Source organism: Panthera pardus, unplaced genomic scaffold, assembly GCF_024362965.1.
Source record: "Panthera pardus isolate Hobbes unplaced genomic scaffold, ASM2436296v1 HiC_scaffold_5, whole genome shotgun sequence".
Classification (NCBI taxonomy): Eukaryota; Metazoa; Chordata; class Mammalia; order Carnivora; family Felidae; genus Panthera; species Panthera pardus.
In genome coordinates, this window is record NW_026526980.1 from 2,878,824 (window position 1) to 2,900,480 (window position 21,657).

The window sequence follows — 21,657 nt, forward strand, 5'->3', positions numbered from 1 at the left end:
CAAATGAGCAAAGGGAAAGAGAGGGAGAAACCAAGAAATAGACTCTCAACTATGCAGAACAAACTGATGGTTACCAAAGGGGAGGGAGGTGGATGGGGGAAATACAAGGTGGAGATTTAAGAGTACACTTATGAAAAAAAATAAAAATAAAATTTAAAGGGGTGCCTGGGTGACTCAATCAGTTAAGTGTCCAACTTTTGGTTTCTGCTCAGATCATGATCACACGGTTTGTGGGATCGAGCCCCACATAGGGCTCTGTGCTGATACTGTGAATCCTGCTTGGGATTCTCTCCCCCCCCCTCCCCGCCCCTCCCCTGCTTACGCCGTCTCTCTCTAAAAATAAATAAACTTGAAGTAAGTAGATAAATAAATAAATAAAATTTTAAAAAATAAAAATAAAAGCTTCTCAAAAAAACCTTATAATTGTCATTTCTTGGGTACTCACAGCATGCCAAGGATGATGCTAACTGCTTTACAAGCATTATTCTATTATCCTTTCCAGATAGGGAGAAGTTTAGTTGCAGATGTGAACCAGCAGCTGCTTCTGCCCCCAAGGCACTCAAAACTAGTGAGGGAAACAGGTAAACAGGTCTTGACAACCAGAGTCACAGATGCTCTGATAGGCGGAGTATAGCGGACTGGGAGAGCCCAGACTCTGGTCAACGTGAGCTGGAGGAAGAGGACTCAGGGAAGACTTCCTGGAGGAGGTGACCCCAATGTAGGATTGCCACTGGGTCATAACTTAAGGTAGGACCCTCATGGCCTAACATGGCAGGTCTGTGTCAGGCCTCCTGAATGGAAGAAGGGACAAAGTACTAGGGACCAAGGGCCACCAGCTTCCTGTTAAGGAAGGGTCCCGAGAGTCCTCGCCCGGGCAGTTCTAGCAGGTGGGCGTGGTTACGGCGTGGCGCCGGCCGACGCGCGCGGAGGAGGCGGGGCCGCGCCTGCGCAGGCCGCCTATTATGGCGGCCGCCTGAGCCCGGGGTTGAGAAGGCTCAGCCGGACTCCGTCCTGGTACTCGCGGCGGGTAAGTTCCTGGGAGAGGCGGCCGGATGCGGGGAGTGCAGGGAGCCTCCTGGCAGCGAGCCTGGCCTCGAGACCGGGCTCCCATGAACCTAAAGCCCAAGTCCGCTTGGTCTCAGTGTTCCCTTCCGAGCAAGGGTGTAGGGAGAAGGAGCTCTCTTGTCACGTGAGTTTCTGTCCCGGGCCCAAGCAGCCACCTCGGTTCCGGATTAAGAAGGGAGAGCGAGGCCGAACTATGAGTTTTGAAAGGGTTTCAGGGAGTAGGCAGGACGGAAAGAGCCCCGGGGGAGGAGGAGGTCCCTGGGACCCCTGACCCCAACTCTGGGCGGTGGCCCCTCCAGCTTCCCCGTCTTCACCCCTGGTCTGTATTATCCCACGCCTGGCCACCTACTGTCAGAGAAAGCAAACTGCTTTGGGGGGTAACCCTGACTGGGGAACCGCCGTAGAAAGCATGACGGCGTCTTAGTCTAGCCCCTACAGCTTGTAAGAGCCAAGGACACACTTGTCAGCAGGTGCTGCGGGATGAACCTGCAACCCCAAGGAAGTCGGAGGGGATCCCATCTGCAGTGTGGGTGCCCTTTCCCTCCTCTCCAGTGAGGAGAGCGGGTCGAGGCACATCCATTTGTAGCATTCCCAGACAGATACTCCAAGTCAGCTGTTCCCAAATGGAAAAACTTGTTGCCTTTCTCCATCTCCAAGCATGCTCGTCAAGAATTACGATTATTGCCATAATGACTGATACTTACTCTTTTTCTTTATTTGACCCAAACCTTAAAACTGATCCTCGTCTTGTTTAATCCTCACACAAGCCCCAAGGTATGTACAAGACACATCTATTCCCTCATAACTGATTCTAGAAGAAGCCCTTTAAAGGGGTTCCACTTCCTGGTTCTCAGTTGTAAGGCACATTTCCAGGAAGCCTGGGTAATTCGGCTTTTAAAACCGAAAATTCAACTAGCATTTAAGAATATGAGTATTATTTTGGTCCGTCTTTAAGAAAAGCTGATGTGTAATTGTAATATTACGCTCCTTTGTGGCATGTCATTTTTCCAACAAAATGGCACTATGGCAGGAAACAGCATCCTTTGGTTCAAGTTTGACTTTTCACAGCATCGTCACAGGGGATCTTTTTTTTTTTCTTCCAAAACTATAGGTGGAAGTCCTCAGTTTCCCCCAGGACGTCTTTCAGTGCTGGGAGAGCCACATCTACCTTTAAGACTTTCGGTCCTTTTTGGGGATCCAGCCTAACTTTTCCAGTCCTCATTGGCTGAGTGCTTCTGCCTGAGGATGGGGCATGTCTCCTCCATAACTTCCACTGGCATCATGAAATCATGCATCATTTTACTAGCTTCACAGCCTCCCTTCACAACCCACTTGGCTCTGTCCTGGCTTACACTGTCTTGTGGGAAGAGCCAGCATAGAGACTAATTTAACAAGGTGTCAGCTTTTTCACGAAACAACTTTTGGAAACTTTTGTGAAACTTTGGCTCCCCCACATCAAGTCCTTAAACCGAGGAACTTCTGTTACACGTGCTCAGATTGTGACAGTACGTGCATTCAGATTGCAAGGAGAGCCTGTTTTCCAGTTGAGGAAATGGAGGCCTGAGAGGTTTCATGACATGCCTAACACACACAGCTAGTGCACACACCTAAGCCAGGTAAGAAACAGTCCTGTCGGGGGTTATGGGCAGGTTTGGGCCGAAGGCCTGAAACCACCCCCAGGACAAGGAACTAACAGCTGTGGACCACGGACAATGCTCAGTGCTTTACGCCCCAGGACCCCTGCACAGTGAGAATATAGCTGGAGAAGCAGGTCCAGATAGGTGACGTAATTTCCCCCAGGTCTCATCACCACGAGGTGGGAGACTGGGGTATATACATGGTTCTGCTTGATGCTTTTTGATGAGATGGACCACTTGGTTTGGAGGGGGAGCCTTTCTCTTCTGGCCACTTTGCCTCAGGTGTGGTTTTCCAGACTTCAGTTGTTGCTGTGTTAACCTGCATAATTTCCTCTATCTACATATCACCTGTATAGTGAGCGCCCCTTGGTTGCTTTTCCTTTGCATCTACTCTTTTTTTTTTTCTTTTTTAAATTTAAAAAGAAAGTTTCAAAGCAACGAAGGGCATTTGGACAGCTAGGGTCAACTTCTAGAATAAAAAAAGTAAAGGGAAAATAAATGCAAAGCGCGAATTGAGTTGACTTTGTAAATCCAATACTGTTTTAGGCAAAACCAGCTACGAAATACATTTGCATGAGAAATGGGGATAGTTGACTATGGATGGAGTTTTAAATGATACAAAGGAATTAATCATCTTAGATCTGCTAATGGTCTTGTGGTAATGTAAGAACATGTGTTAGGAGACAGATGCCGTAGAGGAATATAGAGGTAAAATATCTAGAATTTACTCTCAGTTCAGGAGGGCAAAAACCCCAGTAGATCATTTGACCTCCTATGACAAGGTGTTGATGATCATTGGATCTAAGCAGCGGGTATATGCCTGTTTATCATGCTATGCCCTCAGCTTTCTAGTCTCTTTGAAAATTTTCACAGTAGAAGAGTTGGAAATTAAAAGGGAAGGATATCAGTATACATGGAAATTCGGATCCCTTGCCATAAATTAAAGATTACTGTGTGAACACAGTGCAAACAAAATAAAACAATTCTAGCTGGATTCTTTTCCCTCGCGAAGGCCCTTGCAAAGGCCCTGAGACTTTCTCCTTTAGGAAAAATGAAGGGAATTACAAAAGGAAGCATTTTCTCCTGGGGTAATGCAAAGCTGTTTAAGTATTTACACTGTTCCCCTTTGAGACCTGCCATCCCAAGGACCTGATCTTGCCTTCCAGGTGCTCCTGTCCCATGATTCCCGTGGAGCCCGGCCATGGTAGCTGGCCCCCACCCTGGCCATGGACGAGGTCACCTTCAAAAGTGACACTGTGCTGTCAGACGTCCACCTCTACACCCCGAACCACAGACACCTCATGGTGCGGCTGAACGGCATGGGGCAGCCTGGTAAGGCCCGGGTGCGTGTGGAGGGGCCCAGCACCCTGTGGACCCCGTTTTGTTTGCTGTTTTCTCCTACTCCTCTCTTTGGGGAGAAGATTGGGAAGATTGGATCGTTCAGCTGTTTTCACTCCACTTCTTTTTTTTTTTTTCTCCAAGCGTTTATTTGTTGAGTGAGTGAGAGAGACAGAGAGAGAGAGAGAGTGAGCCGGGGAGGGGCAGAGAGAGAGAATCCCAAGCAGGCTCCACACTGTAAGCACAGAGCCCAACACAGGGCCAGATCCCACAAACTGAGATGACCTGAGCCAAAATCAAGAGTTAAGACGCTCAACCAACTGAGCCACCCAGGCACCCCAACCTCACTCCACTTTTTTTTTTTTTTAATTTTATTTTTTAAATTTATCTCCAAGTTAGTTAGCATATAGTGCAACAGTGATTTCAGGAGTAGATTCCTTAATGCCCCTTACCCATTTAGCCCATCCCCCTTCCTACAACCCCTCCAGTAACCCTCTGTTTATCCTCCATATTTAAGACTCTCTTCTGTTTTGTCCCCCTCCCTGTTTTTATATTATTTTTGTTTCCCTTCCCTTACATTCACCTGTTTTGTCTCTTAAAGTCCTCATGTGAGTGAAGTCTTATGATGTTTGTCTTTCGAGGACTAATTTCACTTAGCATAATACCCTCCAATTCCATCCATGTAGTTGCACATGGCAAGATTTCATTCTTTTTGATTGCCGAGTAATACTCCATTGTACGTGTGTGTGTGTGTGTGTGTGTGTGTGTGTGTGTGTGTGTGTACGTGTACCACATCTTCTTTATCCATTCATCCACTGACGGACATTTGGGCTCTTTTCCATACTTTGGCTGTTGTCGATAGTACTGCTATAAACATTGGGGTGCATGACCTCACTCCACTTAAGCGCCCTCTTTCATAGAGTAAACTGTGCTTTCCTGAGCACCTACTTTGTGGAGGGGGAGAGGCACCAGGACTTGATGCTGGGAGTGCAGCAGGGGATGAGCCAAGCCCTGCCCTCAGGGAGCCCGTGGTCCAGGAGGGAGACAGGCTGGGGCTCCCAGTGGTGCCCCCACCACAGGCATTCTGGCCCCCTTCATCGGCCCCCTGCATCACTTGTTCGCCTCCGGCTCCTCCCACCCGGGCTCCCTGGCTTTGCTCTGCACACCTTCCCCCTGCTCCTCTCCCCCGAAGCCAAGGGGATCTTTTGAAAATGCATATCACGTCAGTGCCCTGATGTAGACCCTCCGGTGACTCCCTCTTGCTCTTAGAATACAATCAACTCTTTAGCCTGGCCCGTGTGGCCCAGCCTGACCCAGCCCTTGCCTGTGTGTCCACACTGATCTTTCTCTGCTCCTTTCCATCTTTTATGCTCTGTGTGCACTTCCTCCCTCAGTGCCTTGGCTCTCACCAGTTTTCTACCCAGAAGGTTCTTCCCTCCCAGCCCTGACTCCACATGTCATCTCACACAGGTCCTCCCTGACCACCCTCCCTGGCTTTGATTTCCCTGTATTAGCCTGTCCTTGGGTGCAGTGCTCCCCTTTCTTTTTTTTTTTTTTTTTATGTTTATTTATTTTTGAGAGAGACAGAAACAGAATGCAAGTGCATTGGGGCAGAGAGAGAGGGAGACACAGAAGCAGAAGCAGACTCCAGCTCCAAGCTGTCAGCACAGAGCCCATCGTGGGGCTTGAATTCACTAACTGTAAGATCATGACCTGAGCCGAAGTCGGATGCTCATCTGACTGAGCCACCAAGGTGCCTCTGTAGTGCTCCCCTTTCTTTGTGTCCCGTGTGGATCCTGAACTCAGGAGCCTGGGACTCAGATCGGTGACTGGCCTGGGGTCAGACAGCCTGGGGTGCACCCCTGCCTCCAGCCCCCCTCTCTGGTACCTGTGCTCTTACTGAAACTTGTCCCAGTAACTCTCTAGCCACCAGATGGGGACGGCTACTTGGTGTCCTTGTCCCATCCTCCAGATTTTTTTTTTTTTTAATGTGTATTTATTTTTGAGAGAGAGACAGAGCACAGTCAGGGGAGGGGCAGAGAGAGAAGGAGACACAGAATCCGAAGCAGGCTCCAGGCTCCGAGCTGTCAGCACAGAGCCTGACGTGGGGCTCAAACGCATAAACCATGAGATGATGACCTGAGCCAAAGTCGGACACTTAACCAGCAGAGTCACCCAAGCCCCCCCCGCCCCATCCTCCAGATCTCGAGAGGTGGAACAGTGTAGTGTGAAGGGCAGCAGTTTAGGAATGAGCAGACTCCGGGTTTGAGTCTTGCCTCAGCCATGTCCAAAGCTGTGGGGCCTTGTCAACCCACTTAATTTCTCTAAGCCTCAGTTTCCCCATTTGAAAAATGGAGCTGGTGCCACTATCCTCATAGCAACAGGGAGGGCTAAGATAATGAGAGCTAAGTGTTTTCACGGGAGACGCTCATCACGTGGTAGCTGCTCTCAGTGGCCCCAGCATCTGGGCTGGGTCCAGCGGGCCTTTGCTGTGGGCATTAGGATGCCTCCATCTGGCGTTTAAAACTCTGGGTGGAAATAAGATTTTCTGGAAGGAGGAGACAGCTTGGAGACACTCTCCTTTTGTGTTCGTCTTGCCTTTCAGTTTTCCTGTCCCAGTTCAAGCTTCTGTGGAACCGAGACTCTCGGACAGACTCAGGGCCCGAGGGTGATGGTCGGGGCGCTCTTCTTGCCGAGGAGACGCCGCCATCCGGGCCGGGCAGTGCCAGGCCCCCTCCGGGGAGCGGCCACAGTGACGCCACCAGCCAGGTGGAGCTGGGAACTCGGCTGGACGAAGACGGGGATTTGGACGTGGAGAGGAGACCACCGACTGCTTCGGACCCTGAGCCAGCAGGGCCTCCGAGAGACAAGGTACATCCCACGATTCTAACGCAGGAGGAAGAGGACCCACTGGCAGATGGAGCACGAGAGAGCAGCCCCCGGGATATCGTCAGAATAGGTAAATGCAGGTCCGGTTTGCGCTGTGGGTCGCACCGCAGTGCTGATCACGGCCCAGGGCGTGGGCCGTGTGGGGGGGGCTCTGTGTGCAGGCCCAAGTCTGGGTGCAGTAGGACCAGACAAGGGACCAGAGCCAGCTCCGCGGAAACTGAGAGCAGGTGGTGCCGCTGCCAGTAGGGGGAGCTGTTCAGGACACACAGGTCCCCTCCCCACTGCCCCCAGGGTACAGTCCAGGCCCCTGGGCGTAGCTCGCAAGGCACCGCACACCCTTCTATGCGCTTTCTCGCTGCGGGCCTCTGCTGTGCTCCACCTGCCTCTTGGAGAGCCTGCCCCCAGCCTTTGCTTTCTTAACACATTGCTAGTTGTTATATGTATCAGCTTAGCCATCGCCTCCTCCAGGGAGCCCTGCTTTTACCCCTCTTGCGTCGATGTTCTGATCCAACTCAGTGTGCTGGGGCCACGGGTCAGGGTAGAGTTTGTGGAAAACTTGGCCAGCAACAGGGAGCCATGGGAGATTCTGGAGCTGGAGCATGGCAGGGGGGAGAAGGAGGTGGACCAGAATTAATCTGGAGGAGGCTTGTGGGCTAATCAGACGGCCTGGGAGCTAGAGGCCAGCTGGGAAAGGGGAGGCGGTGACATGGCAGGAGAAGGGAAGGAATGAGTTCTGGCAGGCGTGCAGGGCAGTATCACGTGGTCACCGCTGGGCACGGGCTTGATGACACCAGGATTTCAGATCTTGGAAGCGGGCACATTAGAAACGCCAGGAGCCGTAGGGAGCTGGGGCCGGAAGTGAGCCACTGATGTTAAACACCCGTTGTGTTTAGACATTTTATCTGCATCACTTCGTAAAAAGGAGTCTTGACAGCCCTGCTCTGAGGGTCAGGGGGAGTGTGACATAGGAGGTGACAAGCTGAGGCCATGCAGCTGGGGGCAGTGAGGAGGTTCTGAACCCACGTCGTCCACCTCCACAGCCAGGACTCTTGCCACCCCGACACTGCTTGTTTTGGGGGGAAAGAACTCTGAGTTGAGTCTGTTCGTTGAGGTCCAGGGTCCCACAACCCCTGGCAATGGTGCAGGTTGGGGCCGGAGGGTCAGTTAGGGCCCTCTCAGAAGCAGGGCAGCTCTTCTCCATCCGCGCAGCCATACGACTCATAGTTGCTGAGTGTCTGCTTGGTACGAGGCCGACTGTTCTAGACCGTTCCGTTGGGGGTGATGTGTAATTCACACCAGAACCCTACTCCATGTTTTCCATGGATTACCTCTATTCTTCACAGCCTTTCCAGGGGTGAGCATGCTCATTTCACAGATGTGAGATTTGAGGCTCAGAGAGGTTGAGGAACTTGCCCCAGGTCACACAGCCAGTCAGTGGCAGGATGACGATTCACACTTAGGTCTGTCTACACCACAGCCTATGTTCTTACTCAATGTCACATGATCCGAACATTGGGAAGTTCTGTTCTGGGGAGCTGTTGGCAGGGAGGTTGGGGGGAACGCTACGATGCCTCATTTTGCTCTCACTCGTCACTTAATTGGCTTCCCTGAGCAGAGAGTGGCCGACTTGGTTGTTCATACTGAGGGTTCGGCCTCTGGCGTGTGTGTGTGTTTAACATGCTGAGAATTTACCATCTTGCAAACTGAGAACAAAGTCCCACAGCTAAGGGCCAGTGTATGGCCAGGTTCCCGGCCAGTCCATCTCACGGACCTCATGGCGGGGTCCCTTCCTTTCAGCAAGCGTCATTCGGTCCTACCTGCCCCGAGGGAGGGGAGTGCAAGGCAATTAAATTCGCTTCCAGCAGTAACCTCTTGTTCCAACTGTGACGTAACGGACCAGGTCTTGGACTCTGGCAACCGGCAGAGCTGGGCTTTGACCCCCCACCACCCTCACAAGCCCGGTGATCTTTTTGACAAGTGTCTTGCACACCCAGAGCCTGTTTTTGCACCTATAAAACAGAGTCCAGGATACTGCCTTTTGATGATAATGTAATAAATAATGCCCAGTAAGTGTCTGTACGGGGCCTGGTACAGAGCAGATGCTAAGCTGATGTCGGTCTCCTGACCACCCTTTTCCTCCAAGCCATAAACCAAGTCATTTTTTTCAGGGTGTGGACGTATCTGAGAAGCCGATTAAAAAATACGGAAAGAGAATGGTTTCCAGGTCATTTCAAGGGATTGTCAAAAACTTAAAAACTTTATCCATGGACCTGCTAGGAATCCACAGACCCAAGGTTCAAAGTAAATTATGGCCATTTTCTCTGCTTTATAGGTAAACTGAGACCCAAAGAGAAGAGGAAGAGGCAGGGCTGGAACTCGGGCTGTCAGCTTCTGACGCCTGTGCCTCTTCCCTTGGCCATGTTCCCTTAATCTCTCCAAACTCTATTTCCTCATCTGTAAGATGGGTGTAACCACTTCTAGTTGTGAAGAACGAGGAGATGGCTCGCAAAGAGCTCTTAGCACAGTGCCTGGTCACATCGTTAGCTTTAGTCCCTGGGGTCTGCTCTGAGTGCAGGGAGGGAGGCTGGCTGAGAGAGAGGGAGGTTCCCACAGGTCGAGAGACATAGACGAGACTCTGAAACTTTGTCTCAGCCCATCTGCTAAGCCCAGTTTCTCATGGGCATAGTGCTCAGCATGGGAGGAGGCCCATGGGAGGAAAGACGGGCCGCACCCAGGGGATGGTGCATGGTGGGGGTGCGAAGACTGGGGAGGGGGCAGGCCGGGGGCAGCCGACACCGAGGGTCTGGAGCAGGGCTGCAGAAACAGGACCCCAGGGAAGCCTCTTCCCTGCCACTCTCAGTTCCAGGTTCTTCAGCCTGCCAGAGGGGTCCCCCTGCCCATTGTTCTTTACACCGCGTCCCTGGGCACCCTTTTGGGTCCAACCGCACACCCGCCACTTACTAGCTCTGACCTCAGGCCGTCTGCTTCGCCTCTGTCAGCCTCCTTTCCTCATCTGTGAGATAGCACCCAAGCCCATTCCCCTGGTGGTTTTGAGGGTGAGATGAGAGATTGCCCTCAGAGCGTTTGGCATGGTGCCCGGTTCGGAGAAAAGGTGCTTTTTCCATAACTTTTACAACCACAGTGCTGCGCATTGGCCTCAGTGTGTTCGTCTGTAGGTGGGGTGGTGATGGCTACTTCACAGGGCTGTTGTCAGGATCAGGTACAACCTCGGTGGCCCCTGGCCTGGCTCAGGGGGCATCTGTCCAGTCAGTGTTCAGTGAAGGGACTCTGTTGTTGGTGGGTGGGTACGTGTTGGGCTTTGGTGGCCTGAAGTCCTGAAGGGTGCGTGTCGGGGCTAGAAGTGGCCTCTCCCGAACCACCAGTATCCTGTCCAGCCAAGGTGCCACCAGGCAGCGCATCAGTCATGCGTTCAGGGATCAGATTTTAAGTCTGCATGTCAGGCAAAAATCTTGGGTCAGATTTACCGTGGAGAAGCCCACAGAGCAGCGGCCCCGATTCTCAGGAGGAGCTCACACGACCGGTCTCTCCCCTGGCCCGGGGACAGGTGGCTGCCGCTTTGATTGAGCACGAGAGAGGTTGCCTTCTGTTCTGGACCCCGCTCGTATGCACGGCTCTCGGCTTTCACGGGACTCCCTGAGATGCCGGCACTCAGAGCGCGGGGACCCCCTCGCCTCCTCGGGCAGACCCTCACGGAGGGCGCATGGGGACACATCCCCGTGGGCCTCAGTCCCTGCTCCTGTTGTGAGTGTGTGGTCTGATCTGTGCAAGGCTGGCGGTCACACGGAGCTGCCCCACTGTGTGCATGCCCCCCTGCGCGCGTGCCGTGTGCATTTTCCTCTGGTGGCTGTCACCATCTTGCTTAGAAATATGGCAGCCGCGGGGCACCTGGGTGGCTCAGTTGGTTAAGCGTCCAGCTTCAGCTCAAGTCATGATCTTGCCATCCGGCAGTCGGGCTCTGTGCTGACAGCTCAGAGCCTGAGGCTGCTTCGGATTCTGTGTCTCCCTCTCTCTCTGCCCCTCCCCCACTCACACTCTATCTCTGTCTCTGAAAAATGAATAAACCTGAAAAAAAAATTTTAAGAAATACGACGGCCAGCTCTGATTAACAGCAAGGGTATTTGCCATTTTCCTTTTGCCCTTTGGTCTCATATTTCTGTTCTCTCCCCCTCGCCCCCATACCTCCACCGACTTTAGCTGAATATAGTTTGCGCTTGAGAAGACTTCTTATCATAGTTCAGCTAAGAAAGGATATAAGCTCCAAGTTACATTGTTGACTTCTAGTGTGGTTGTAAGTGTAAGAAAATACTTGGAGGGGCACCTGGGTGGCTCAGTCGGTTAAGCGGCCGACTTCGGCTCAGGGCATGATCTCGTAGTTCGTGGGTTCGAGCCCCGCGTCGGGCTCTGTGCTGACAGCTCAGAGCCTGGAGCCTGTTTCAGATTCTGTGTCTCCCTCTCTCTCTGCCCTTCCCCCGCTCGTGCTCGCTCTCTCTCTCTCTCTCTCTCTCTCCCCCCCTGAAAAATAAATAAATTTTTAAAAATTTAAAAATTAATGGGGCACCTGGGTGGCCCAGTCGGTTAAGCGGCCGACTTCGGCTCAGGGCATGATCTCGCAGTCCGTGGGTTCGAGCCCTGTGTCAGGCTCTGTGCTGACAGCTCTGAGCCTGGAGCCTGTTTCAGATTTTGTGTCTCCCTCTCTCTCTGCCCCTCCCCCGCTCGTGCTCACTCTCTCTCTCTCTCTCTCCCCCTGAAAAATAAATAAATTTTTAAAAATTTAAAAATTAATGGGGCGCCTGGGTGGCTCAGTCGGTTAAGCGGCCGACTTCAGCTCAGGGCATGATCTCGTGGTCCTTGGGTTCGAGCCCCACGTCAGGCTCTGGGCTGACAGCTCAGAGCCTGGAGCCTGTTTCAGATTTTGTGTCTCCCTCTCTCTCTGCCCCTCCCCCGCTCGTGCTCACTCTCTCTCTCTCTCTCTCCCCCTGAAAAATAAATAAATTTTTAAAAATTTAAAAATTAATGGGGCGCCTGGGTGGCTCAGTCGGTTAAGCGGCCGACTTCAGCTCAGGGCATGATCTCGCGGTCCGTGGGTTCGAGCCCCGTGTCGGGCTCTGTGCTGACAGCTCGGAGCCTGGAGCCTGTTTCAGATTCTGTGTCTCCCTCTTTCTCTGACCCTCCCCTGTTCATGCTCTCTCTCTGTCTCAAAAATAAATAAATGTTAAAAAAAATTTAAAAAAGAGAAAAAAGAAAATACTTGGAATGTGTTGTGACTCCTACCAGCTTACGGTTGATCAGGACAACAGGAGTATGTTGTAATGTAACATGCAGTTATCGAGCATCATGAAGTGCCGTGTGCGTGTTTGACGAGGTGGGCCCACGGCCCACGGTGACCCTAGTCTTCAGGCCGTGGGTCCGAGACACCCGGTTTTCTGAGCAGCCTCAGGGCCTGCACTGTGAGTGATGCTCACCCACCCGCTTCCGCCCCGACTGCTGCGTGGCCTGTGTTTCTGCCACTCTCTGGAACACCCGACTTCAGGGCCCATCTGGCCATGTTTGCAGATGCCATGCGCCTCGTCTGTCTGTGTTCTGTCCGTCTGCATTTTCACAGTGGCCCTTTCTCTTTTGGTCTCCATCCTGTCCAGAGCACACCATGGCCACCCCCCTGGAGGATGTTGGCAAGCAGGTGGGTAGGCCCCATCCACTTCCTGTGGCCCTGTGGGGTCTCCCCGGAGCCTCACGTCACCTGTCATTCCTGGTCCGTGTCTCCTCCAGGTGTGGCGGGGCGCCCTGCTCCTGGCAGACTACATCCTCTTTCAGCGGGACCTCTTCCAGGGCCGCACCGTGCTGGAGCTCGGGGCGGGCACGGGGCTGGCCAGCATCATCGCAGCCACCGTGGCACGCACGGTATATTGTACAGGTAAGCCCGCCACCTCGGGCTGTGGGGACGTCGTCTCTTCGCAGGGAGCGTGCTATCAGAAAGGGAGGAGCCGCTGGGAATTGGGCCTTGGCCGCTGTTGATTTTGCCATCCCGTTCTGCTGCTTTCTCCGGCCACACCCATAGTGCAGGACCCCTCACTCCAGGAGGCACCAGCTACCCCCCCTGAAAGCTCCTCTCACACTCCATCACCCTGGGAAAGAGCAGACGTCTCAGAAAACCGCGAGGAGCATGGTTTTTATAAGGCTTGAAAACAGGTTTATGGTTTTTTTCTCAGTTGTAGAAATCTTGCCTACGTGTTGTGGAAGCTTTCTAGGGCAGCAGATACAATTTACTCATTTTGTTACCAACCCCAGATCCATTCAACAGTGTGCAATTTATGCAGCTCTGGCCTGCAGTATGCCAGACACGGTCTTAGATGCAGGAGATCCAGGAGCGAATAGAACAGATGAAGTTGCTGTCTGCAGGGAGCTTTGCGATCGATCATTACATAGTTTTTTCCCTTGTGGTTTGTTTGTTTGTTTGTTTGTTTGTTTGTTTGTTTGTTTGGAGCGTACCTACTCCCAGACAGTAGCTGAGATCAGACTGTGTATTCTGTGCTGTGTGTTGCCAAAAGTGTTGAAAAATGTTTTTCCAAGAGCATTTTCCAAACTCATTAGAAATTATTTATAAATATGACTTTTAATGACCAGGTAATATTTATCTCTGGGCATTTTGGTGGTTGCCATGCGTTTTGGTCTTTTTTGTTTGTGTTTTTCACAGTTGTCCGTTGCACCGTGGTGAGCACGTTTGTGCCCCGTTGTCTCATAGTCCTCAGGCTGGACTCCTAGAAGCGGGCGTGACCCCTTATAAGCTTTTGCTACACATTGCCAAGGGATTTCTCTTTCAGTGTTTTATCTTGCAATAATACTATACCGGCGTGGAAACTGCGAAAATATTACAGCAAATGCCGTGTAGCCCTCACTCCCCTCCCCGCAGTGATGATGTCTTACTTAACCATAGTTCGGCGATGACGCCGGCAGCTCGACGCGGGAGCAGCGCTCTCGGCTCCTCGCTGGCCCACACACCCTTTCAGAGAGTGGGAACCAGCTCGTAAGAGGGCAGTAGCTCATCAGCTAGTGTCGCTGTGGCTGACATCTTCCACGTCTGCTAGGCGGGAAGGGGCATCTGCTGCTGTGGTCTGCATCTCGTTGACGCCCGGCCACCTGCTCACGGTGCCCATCTTTTGCTTCTGAGACAGGAAAGGAAGGTTGGGGGTCGCCTGGGACGGGGCACGCCTGGCAGATACTCTGTATCAGCCACTGCCGGGAGTCTGCGGGGCAGCCCCCGCCTTTGCTCCATCACTGGGTCGTGTCGGTTGCCAGCGAGCGCTTCTCAGAGTCAGGCCATAATGCCACCCGCGGGTGCTCTGCCCTGTGCCTGGTGCCCAACTGCAGGACGTGACCAAGCTGTCTTACCCCTGAGAGGGAGGTTTCCTGGCACAGAGAAGAGAGCTTGCCTCTAGACAGCACGCTGCAGTTTGCACGGCCTCTCGCGTGCTTCTGCACCTGCTTGTACCTTCACAGTGAGCCCGGGCATTCGCCAGGGAGCCGGGCACCAGTCTGTCCAGGTGGGCAGACTAAGGCTAAGGTCGGGTCATACACACAGCTACTGTCATGTGGGGCGCGGGGAGGGTGCCGGTGGTTCATGGAACAGAGTTTTCCACGGAGCAGAGTTGTGAGAGCTCCCTCAGCAGCTGGCAGAGGGATAATTGGGGGCCAGCCCCAGGCCTCTGGTCTACCACCACGCCCCCTCGGCCAAAGCTGCTCTCTTCTGTCCCATTTTCTGTGTCAGAATCCCACACGAGATCTATTTGGACAAGAACTGCCCTAAACACTGACAAGCCGCTGGACTGGTGTGTGCAGTAGTCCCTCGAGCCAGTGGCCCAGGGAAAGGGACAGATGTGTCCCTGTGCTGAGCAGGGCACTTCCCCCACCCACAACCAGGCTCTGCGCGTTCCTTGAGTCCACAGTGAGTGATGGGACAGAGTCTGGGCGTCCAGAGCCGTAGGCCAGGCAGGCGTCCCCAAACGGCCTTCGGTGCCTTCCACACGTGCGTTCTCCTGACGCATGTTAGGGGTTTTGGTAAGTTTTGGTAAAATGCCCACACCCCGTGCCCATCAGGGATGGATGCACTGAGTGTGCCTGGGTTGTGCTGAAATGGTGAGAGACACCGCCTGGTCAGAGCAGTGGGAGGCTCGGGACGCACGACGGCCGTGACGGCGAGTCACGCACGGGAGGGCACCCGCGGCTCGTTGGAACCCGCTGTGCGTCTCGATTCGTCACATCCAAACACCCGCGTCTGTGTCACACGCGCTAACCGCACTGCGAGCCCTCACCCCTTCCCTCTGGAGCGCGCACAGAGTCCGTCCCCACCAGCACCGTCAACTCTTCCCTAAGGGAAAGGTCATCGAGAAGAGCCTCAAGGGGAGCACACTGAACCGCGGCAGTGCGCACGCGGGAGACGCTCTCCTCTTCGTCTTGTGCCTCTCTGCAGTCATGCTGTCGTCCCAGCTCTCTCCAGGCAGAAACGGGGGGATGACAGTGTGGTGACGGCTGGGGTCTTATGGCCTGCCGTTCTGTTGTTCCAGATGTCGGCGCAGATCTCCTGGCCATGTGCCAGCGAAATATTGCCCTCAACGGCCACCTGACTGCCGCTGGAGGTGAGGCCCGGTGGGTCTTCCAGCTGGGGGGAGGGTTCTCTGGCAGGTGGGACAAGCACCTTGTACTGTGACACTGGGAGATGGGGTCTGGCCACTGCCCTTCTGGGCACCGCCCTGGCTTCCCAGAGCTTCACGTCTGATGACTCCGTCCTCATGCCCTGTCCTCCTCCCCGCATCCCCTGCCATGTCCCGCTTCAGCTCGCTCCCTCCTGGACATCGCAGTGGCCCCCACCTGGTCTCCCAGCTCCTTGTGTGGCCCGCCCAAGGTGTCCTCCGGGAAGCATCTAGAGTGACGATGGAAGCCTGACCCCTTAAGTCCCCTCTGAAAAAGCTTCAAGGGTGAAGTCTGAGCCCCTCTGCCTCCCAGCCCTCGTGGGCTGGCCCCTGCCTGCTCCCCCTCCCTTTTCCACTGACTGCCTCACTGGCAAGCAGAGCACTCACGTCGTAAGTTCCTCCCTCTGCCCAGACCGTCGTCCTCCTCCCCCCACCCCTCCCCCCAACCCGCAGAATCCAGTTCATGCGACGGAAGCAGCGGCCACCCTCCCCTGACTGTATGTGCAGACCCTTCCCGAGCAGCCGGGGGCGCTCTCCCACTGTCCGGCCGCTCCAGCCCACGGGCCTCAGGCCCTCCAGGTCTTCCACTGCTGTCTGAGTGCACACCGGACCCCTCTGCTTGTCCCGGATCTCGCTGGGGTCTGGCCCTGCCGTCTGCGACGCCTGCCTCACAGGGCTCCCTCTGTTCTGGTCACCCTAGCCTGTCTGAGGCTCCCCCCCTGGCCCTTCGTGCTGCTGCCCCTAATCATGCTCAGACTTCCAGACGAGGTCCCAGCTCCCTACCAGAGCCTGGCTTCGCCTTGAACCACTGCATTTTGACCTGTGTGTGACTGGGTGACACCCTGCTGGGCCACGGGGCCTGCCTGATCCCCGTCACATTGTTTGTCGAATGCCTAGTCAGCAAGGGTGGCATGGGAGGGGCAGGTGTGACTCACCTTCTTTGGAGCCTTCCCTGACACCCCCGCCTGAACCTGAGCTCCTCTCTCCTCCTCTGCTCGGCTTGTCCTCATCACAGTGCCCTGACCCCTGCCTTGTCGGTGTGTGCCCACCCGCCAGTCTCTCCTGGGCTGACGGTCCCCGAGGACAGGGACCCGTCTCATACACCTTTGTATTCCCCATGTCCGGTGCCAGACCTGATGCTTGGCGCTCCGTGCTGGCCAAGGGATTTTGGCCAAGGGATCCGTGCTGGATGGAGGGATTTCGGCGTAGAATGGGAAGGCTTATCTTCTTCCCCGACTGTTACTAGAGTTTGGACGTTCTGCCTCGTTTTGCTCTTGCAGGCGGTGTGGTTAAGGTCAAAGAACTGGACTGGCTCCGCGACGACCTGTGCACAGGTGCGCCCCCCACCCCCGTCCCAGCGGACTCACAGCCCCTTGGCCTAGCTCCCTGTGGCCTGGGCTGAGCTGCAGGCTCCCAGCTGTGCCACAGCCCCTCGGCCCACGGCCACTTCTCTCCGTCGGCTGATGAGTGTCAGCTCCTGGCACCTTCCACCCGCTCTGTCACTCAGACTGGGAGCGTCCCCGTACAGTAGGCACAGTGGCCCCTGAGCTACAGGTGAGGCCTGACGCTCAGGGCTGAGCGCCTGCCCAGGGCTGGGAAGCAGCCTCGCACACAGCACTCTGTCCTGTCCTAAGGACAGGGCCCCCCGGTGGGAGAGTTTTCTGAATTGATCACCTGGGCTGTGTCAGACCTACATGCTTGTGTGAACTGCCTGCTGTGTGTAAAGTGTCCTTTCCCGTCAGGTGTCAGGTGGGAGAGTCATTGCGTGTCGAGGGTCTGCCCATAGCCCCAGAGCTCCCCAGCCGCCCTTGAGGGCATGTCTAGTAATGCCCACTCCAGTGTGATGCCCTGGGAGGGGAAGCACCCTCTTCAGGGCCGCACAGCAGTTCACGGGGCAGCAGTGCCCGCCCCTCGGTGGGGAGGCAGACCCCTGGCAGCCACACGTGCCGTTGCTGGGTGCAGCCCTGCCTGCTGGTGCCCGCCGTTCCCAGCTGGCCCACGGGGGAAGGGCCGTGCACAGAGTGGCCTCTCCTCTTCCACAGACCCGGAGGTCCCCTTCAGCTGGTCGCAGGAGGATGTCTCTGACCTGTACAGCCACACCACCATCCTGCTTGCGGCCGAAGGTGAGGCGGTCCTGGTCGCAGAGGTGCCCCTGCCCCTCCTCCGCGGAGCCCTCCCAGCCCCCAGGCGCCCGCCGTGCCCGCCTGCGGTTTCCAGCCTGAGCACCATCGCAGGGGCACGTTTCTAGGGACTCGGTGCGGTGCCGGGGGTCCTCCCAGGGGCAGATCTGCCCGTGGTGGTGGGTTTTCCCCTCATGCCTGTTTCCTTCCCCGCAGTGTTTTACGACGATGACCTAACCGACGCTCTGTTTGAAACCCTGTCCCGCCTCGCTCACAAGCTGCAGAACGCCTGCACGGCCATTCTGTCTGTGGAGAAGCGGTGAGCTCCGCACCCCCCTTGGAGTATGCTCCTGTCCGCGCCGGCCCGACGCGCACGCACGGAGCCCCTGCTGTGTGCCAGCCCGTGCTGCCCTCCCACACGTGACCTTGTGTCATCCCCCGGCCCTGTGTGTACCTGCGGCCGCCCCCGCCCTGCCGGTGGAGAGGAAGGCTGAGGGGCGCCAGGGAGCCTGTCACGCTGGTCTGCGAGCAGACGAGCCCTTGAACGTAGCTGCACCATGGACGCGTGGCCACCACGCTGTCCAGGGCCTGTCTCTCTGAGCGTCCCCTCCGGGACGCCATCTGTCTCCTCAGCACCCCAGGCCTCTGTCCGTCTGTCCTCCCCTGATGCAGACGGACCCCTCCACCCGGAAGCCCTGGGGCTCCCGCTGAGGGAGTGGCATGTCATGGTAGAAGCAGACACCTTTCACACGGTTTTCTCCGATCATGTTGTAGACCATAACTTGTCCTGTTTTTTTTTTTAATGTGTATTTATTTTTGAGAGAGCGCAAGCGGGCGAGGGGCAGAGAGCGAGGGACAGAGGGTCGGAAGCAGGCTCCGTGCTGACAGCCGCCAGCCCGATGTGGGGCTTGAACTCACGAACCGTGAGATCATGACCTGAGCCGAAGTTGGACACGCAACCAGCTGAGCCACCCAGGGAACCCTAGTCCACAACTTTTCTGAAGGCAATTCAGGATATGTAGCAAAAGCCATAAAACCTGGGTGCCTGGCTGGCTCAGTCAGTAGAGCCTGCCACTCTTGATCTCAGGGCTGTGAGTTCCAGCTCCATGTTGGGTGCAGAGATTGCCTAAAAATAAAATCTTAAAAAAAAGCTGTGAAACCAAACGTACTTAGTGAGCCAGCAGTCCGGCATCTAGAAATCCGCCCTATGGAAATGACCATGGCTGTGTCCACACCATCCCTCTGGGCATATCGTTCATACCTAAAATGTCCAGGAGCCCCTTTGAGGCACACGTGACCACTGACAGCATGTGGATCCCATTTGGAGACTGGTTTTATAGACCACCCAGGGAGAACGCGAGACCGTCAGGAAAAGTTGAACCCCAACTGAATGTTGGAATGATAAAGAATTATCATTAAATTTGTTTTAGGTGAAACAAAGAAACAGAAGAGGCTTTATGTTTTTGAGATGCTTGTGTCCATCTTCGCGGGAGAAATGCTGTGCTGGCTGGCCTTAGCTATTTAATAATCCATTCTGGGTGTGCGAGGGGCCTCAGCGGCTGTGAGCTGGTGGTGGTGCAAGTGGGGCCGTCCATCACACTGTTGGAAATTCTTCTTAGTAAAAGATGTGGGGAAGCGAAGGGAAAGAGGCAAAGAATTTGAGTTTCAGGTCGAATCGTGTTGCAGGTTGGGGTGGAGAAATGGCCGAGCAGCTGGGCTGGGCGGGCTCTGGAAGGACCCATTTGAAGTCGCCCTGGCCCACCCCCTCCCGGCGGCCTTCGGCGCCCACTGCTCTGAGGCCCCTGCCCTTCGTCCTTTGGTCACATATGCAGCCGTGGGCACCCCACGCGCAGATTCCGTGCTGGGGAAGTGGGGAAGCCGGCAGGCGGTGTTCTGCGTCCGCCTCCTGCACCACTTTGAAGTCCAGGGCGGGGCCCGTCTGTCGGGCGGTGGTATCTCAGGCACCTGACTCAACTTTCCTGAGCCCCGGTTCCCACGTCTGTGAAGTGGAACCACCTCCCGGGCTCCCCTGCAGATTCGGGAAGGAAGCGCGCCCAGTGCTCAGCACCAGTAGGCGCGCGGTGAAGATCCACCGGTGGGGAGTGCGGTCGGGGAGGCGGCGGGAAGGCGAGGCGTGTGTGTGTCGCCTGCCTGTTTGCAGGCTGAACTTCACACTCAGACACCTGGACGTCACATGCGAGGCGTACGACCACTTCCGCTCCTGGCTGCGGCGGCTGGAGGGGCTGGCTGACGGCCGGCTGCGCTTCGCGGTGGAGCGGGTGGAGGCCTCCTTCCCGCAGCTCCTGGTTTACGAGCGCATCCAGCAGCTGGTAGGTGCGGGCTGTCACTGCCGTGCGCGACACCGCGGACCCAGGGCCCCCACACGCGGGCGCCGCACCCCGGTGCTGCCGGGGCAGAGGGGCGGCTGGCACCGAAGACGGCGGTGGGGTCTCCCCATCCTGAGGGGCCACCGTGTCTGCACGTGGGCCTGCGGGCCGTCTGTCGCCCTGGACTTACAGGGCGCTCTTTCCCCGCGGGCAGTTCCTGCTGCGGAGGAAGTGGGCCAAGCACAGGAGGCGGCTGGGGTGCAGGAAGTCCGCCGGGGGGCACGTGGTGGGGTTCTCGATGCAGGAGCCCCAGTGCTGGAGGCCACACCTTCGCCATGGACATGGGCTGGCCTCCCGGACTGGTCAGGCTTGTCTAATGGCCAGTGGCCCTTCCGACCAGGCCCGCTGGGTCCATCAGACTAGGCCTCTGAGGAAGCCTCCCAGTAGTGGTACACGGGCCGGGTACCGGGCCGAGCTCCTTCCTCCCCGGCCTCAGTTGATGCCGAGACCAGGTAAGTCACCACGCCAGGCAGCCACGGAGCTGGGGCCCGGCCGCTTCCCGTTACAGCTTTAAACCCCCCTCATGGAGGAAATCTGAGAAGTCAAAATTACCCTTGATAATAATGACTTACGTAACTGGGAGCTGCAGTCCAAAGGTCTGGGACTAATGTCTTTTGTTCTCCTTGCCTGTTGGCTGTGGGTGCCCCTTCTCCGGGTGCGTGGAGACCAGGTGGAGTTCTGAGGAGGACAGGGGGGAGGAGGGCCAACAGGGAGCCCGCCCAGCAAGCACGGCGCTGAATCCGTGTGGTTGCCGCACGCGAGGAGCCACCTTGTGTTTCTGGCTCCGCTGCCTCCGGGCCGCCCCCCACAGACGGCCAACCGTCCTCTGCCCGCAAGGACGTCGGGTTTCCACCGGGAGCTGGTGTGTGTTTGCACCTTCTCCGCCTGCCCACGGTAGGAGGAGAGGCACGCGGCCCGGAAAGTCAGCGGCCACGGGGCATGGCACTTAAGAGCTCCCCAAACGGGAAAGCGGTGGCTGGCTGACCCTCTTCTGGCCCATCTTGATTGTGTGACGTCCTCTCGTCCGTCCAGCTCCTCGCTCTCTCGTGGCGAGGCAGAGAGACAGAATCAGGAGGCGCTCCCCACCCTTGGGGCAGCTCGTGTCCCGTGTGCTGTCCTCCGTGGTGAATCACTTGCCTCTCTGACGTCGCGAGGTCTCCTTTGCGCCACTCAGGAACCCCCGCTTTCTCTGTTTGCTGCAGGAGCTCTGGAAGATCTTTGTGGAACCGGTGATGTGACCCACCGCATCCCCAAGCACGGCTTCTCGACTGTTCTTAGAGGACATCTCTAATAAAAAGCTCACGAAGTGATGTGCTTGAGATTTTATCGTTTTAAAAATGTGGCGCGTGTACGTTACAGGCCTCAAGACTGTTTTCTGGGGGCCGTTGCTGCCTCCCAGCAGCAGCCGGAGAGCGTTCTTGCTCTGGGCTGGAAGTCGTGTCGTTGCCCGTGTTTTCCGTGCGGCCAGCTCGTCATGCGCACTCCAGGGCCGTGTCGAGAGCTGCAAGCTGGCTTG

The 21,657-nt window shown here is 55.7% G+C and overlaps 1 protein-coding gene across 4 annotated transcripts; it reads left to right on the forward strand.

Annotated features, from left to right (window-relative positions):
• The first annotated feature begins 916 nt into the window (after window positions 1-916).
• Window positions 917-21,455, forward strand: METTL22 (methyltransferase 22, Kin17 lysine). 4 transcript variants are annotated; one of them, XM_019468534.2, is made up of 12 exons: window positions 917-1,027; window positions 3,869-4,034; window positions 6,646-6,999; window positions 12,587-12,627; window positions 12,717-12,861; window positions 15,509-15,580; window positions 16,915-16,968; window positions 17,677-17,757; window positions 17,971-18,073; window positions 19,916-20,084; window positions 20,482-20,593; window positions 21,344-21,450. In XM_019468534.2, the coding sequence occupies exons 2-12, from the start codon at window positions 3,929-3,931 to the stop codon at window positions 21,430-21,432; spliced, it is 1,326 nt and encodes a 441-aa protein (XP_019324079.1). In that variant the 5' UTR covers window positions 917-1,027; window positions 3,869-3,928; the 3' UTR covers window positions 21,433-21,450. The 4 variants fall into 4 exon arrangements, with proteins under 4 accessions (XP_019324079.1, XP_053750354.1, XP_019324083.1 ...); XM_019468538.2 differs by lacking the exon at window positions 20,482-20,593 and having other exon boundaries at window positions 918-1,027; window positions 21,344-21,455; XM_053894379.1 differs by lacking the exons at window positions 12,587-12,627; window positions 12,717-12,861 and having other exon boundaries at window positions 21,344-21,451.
• Window positions 21,456-21,657: the final 202 nt, after the last annotated feature.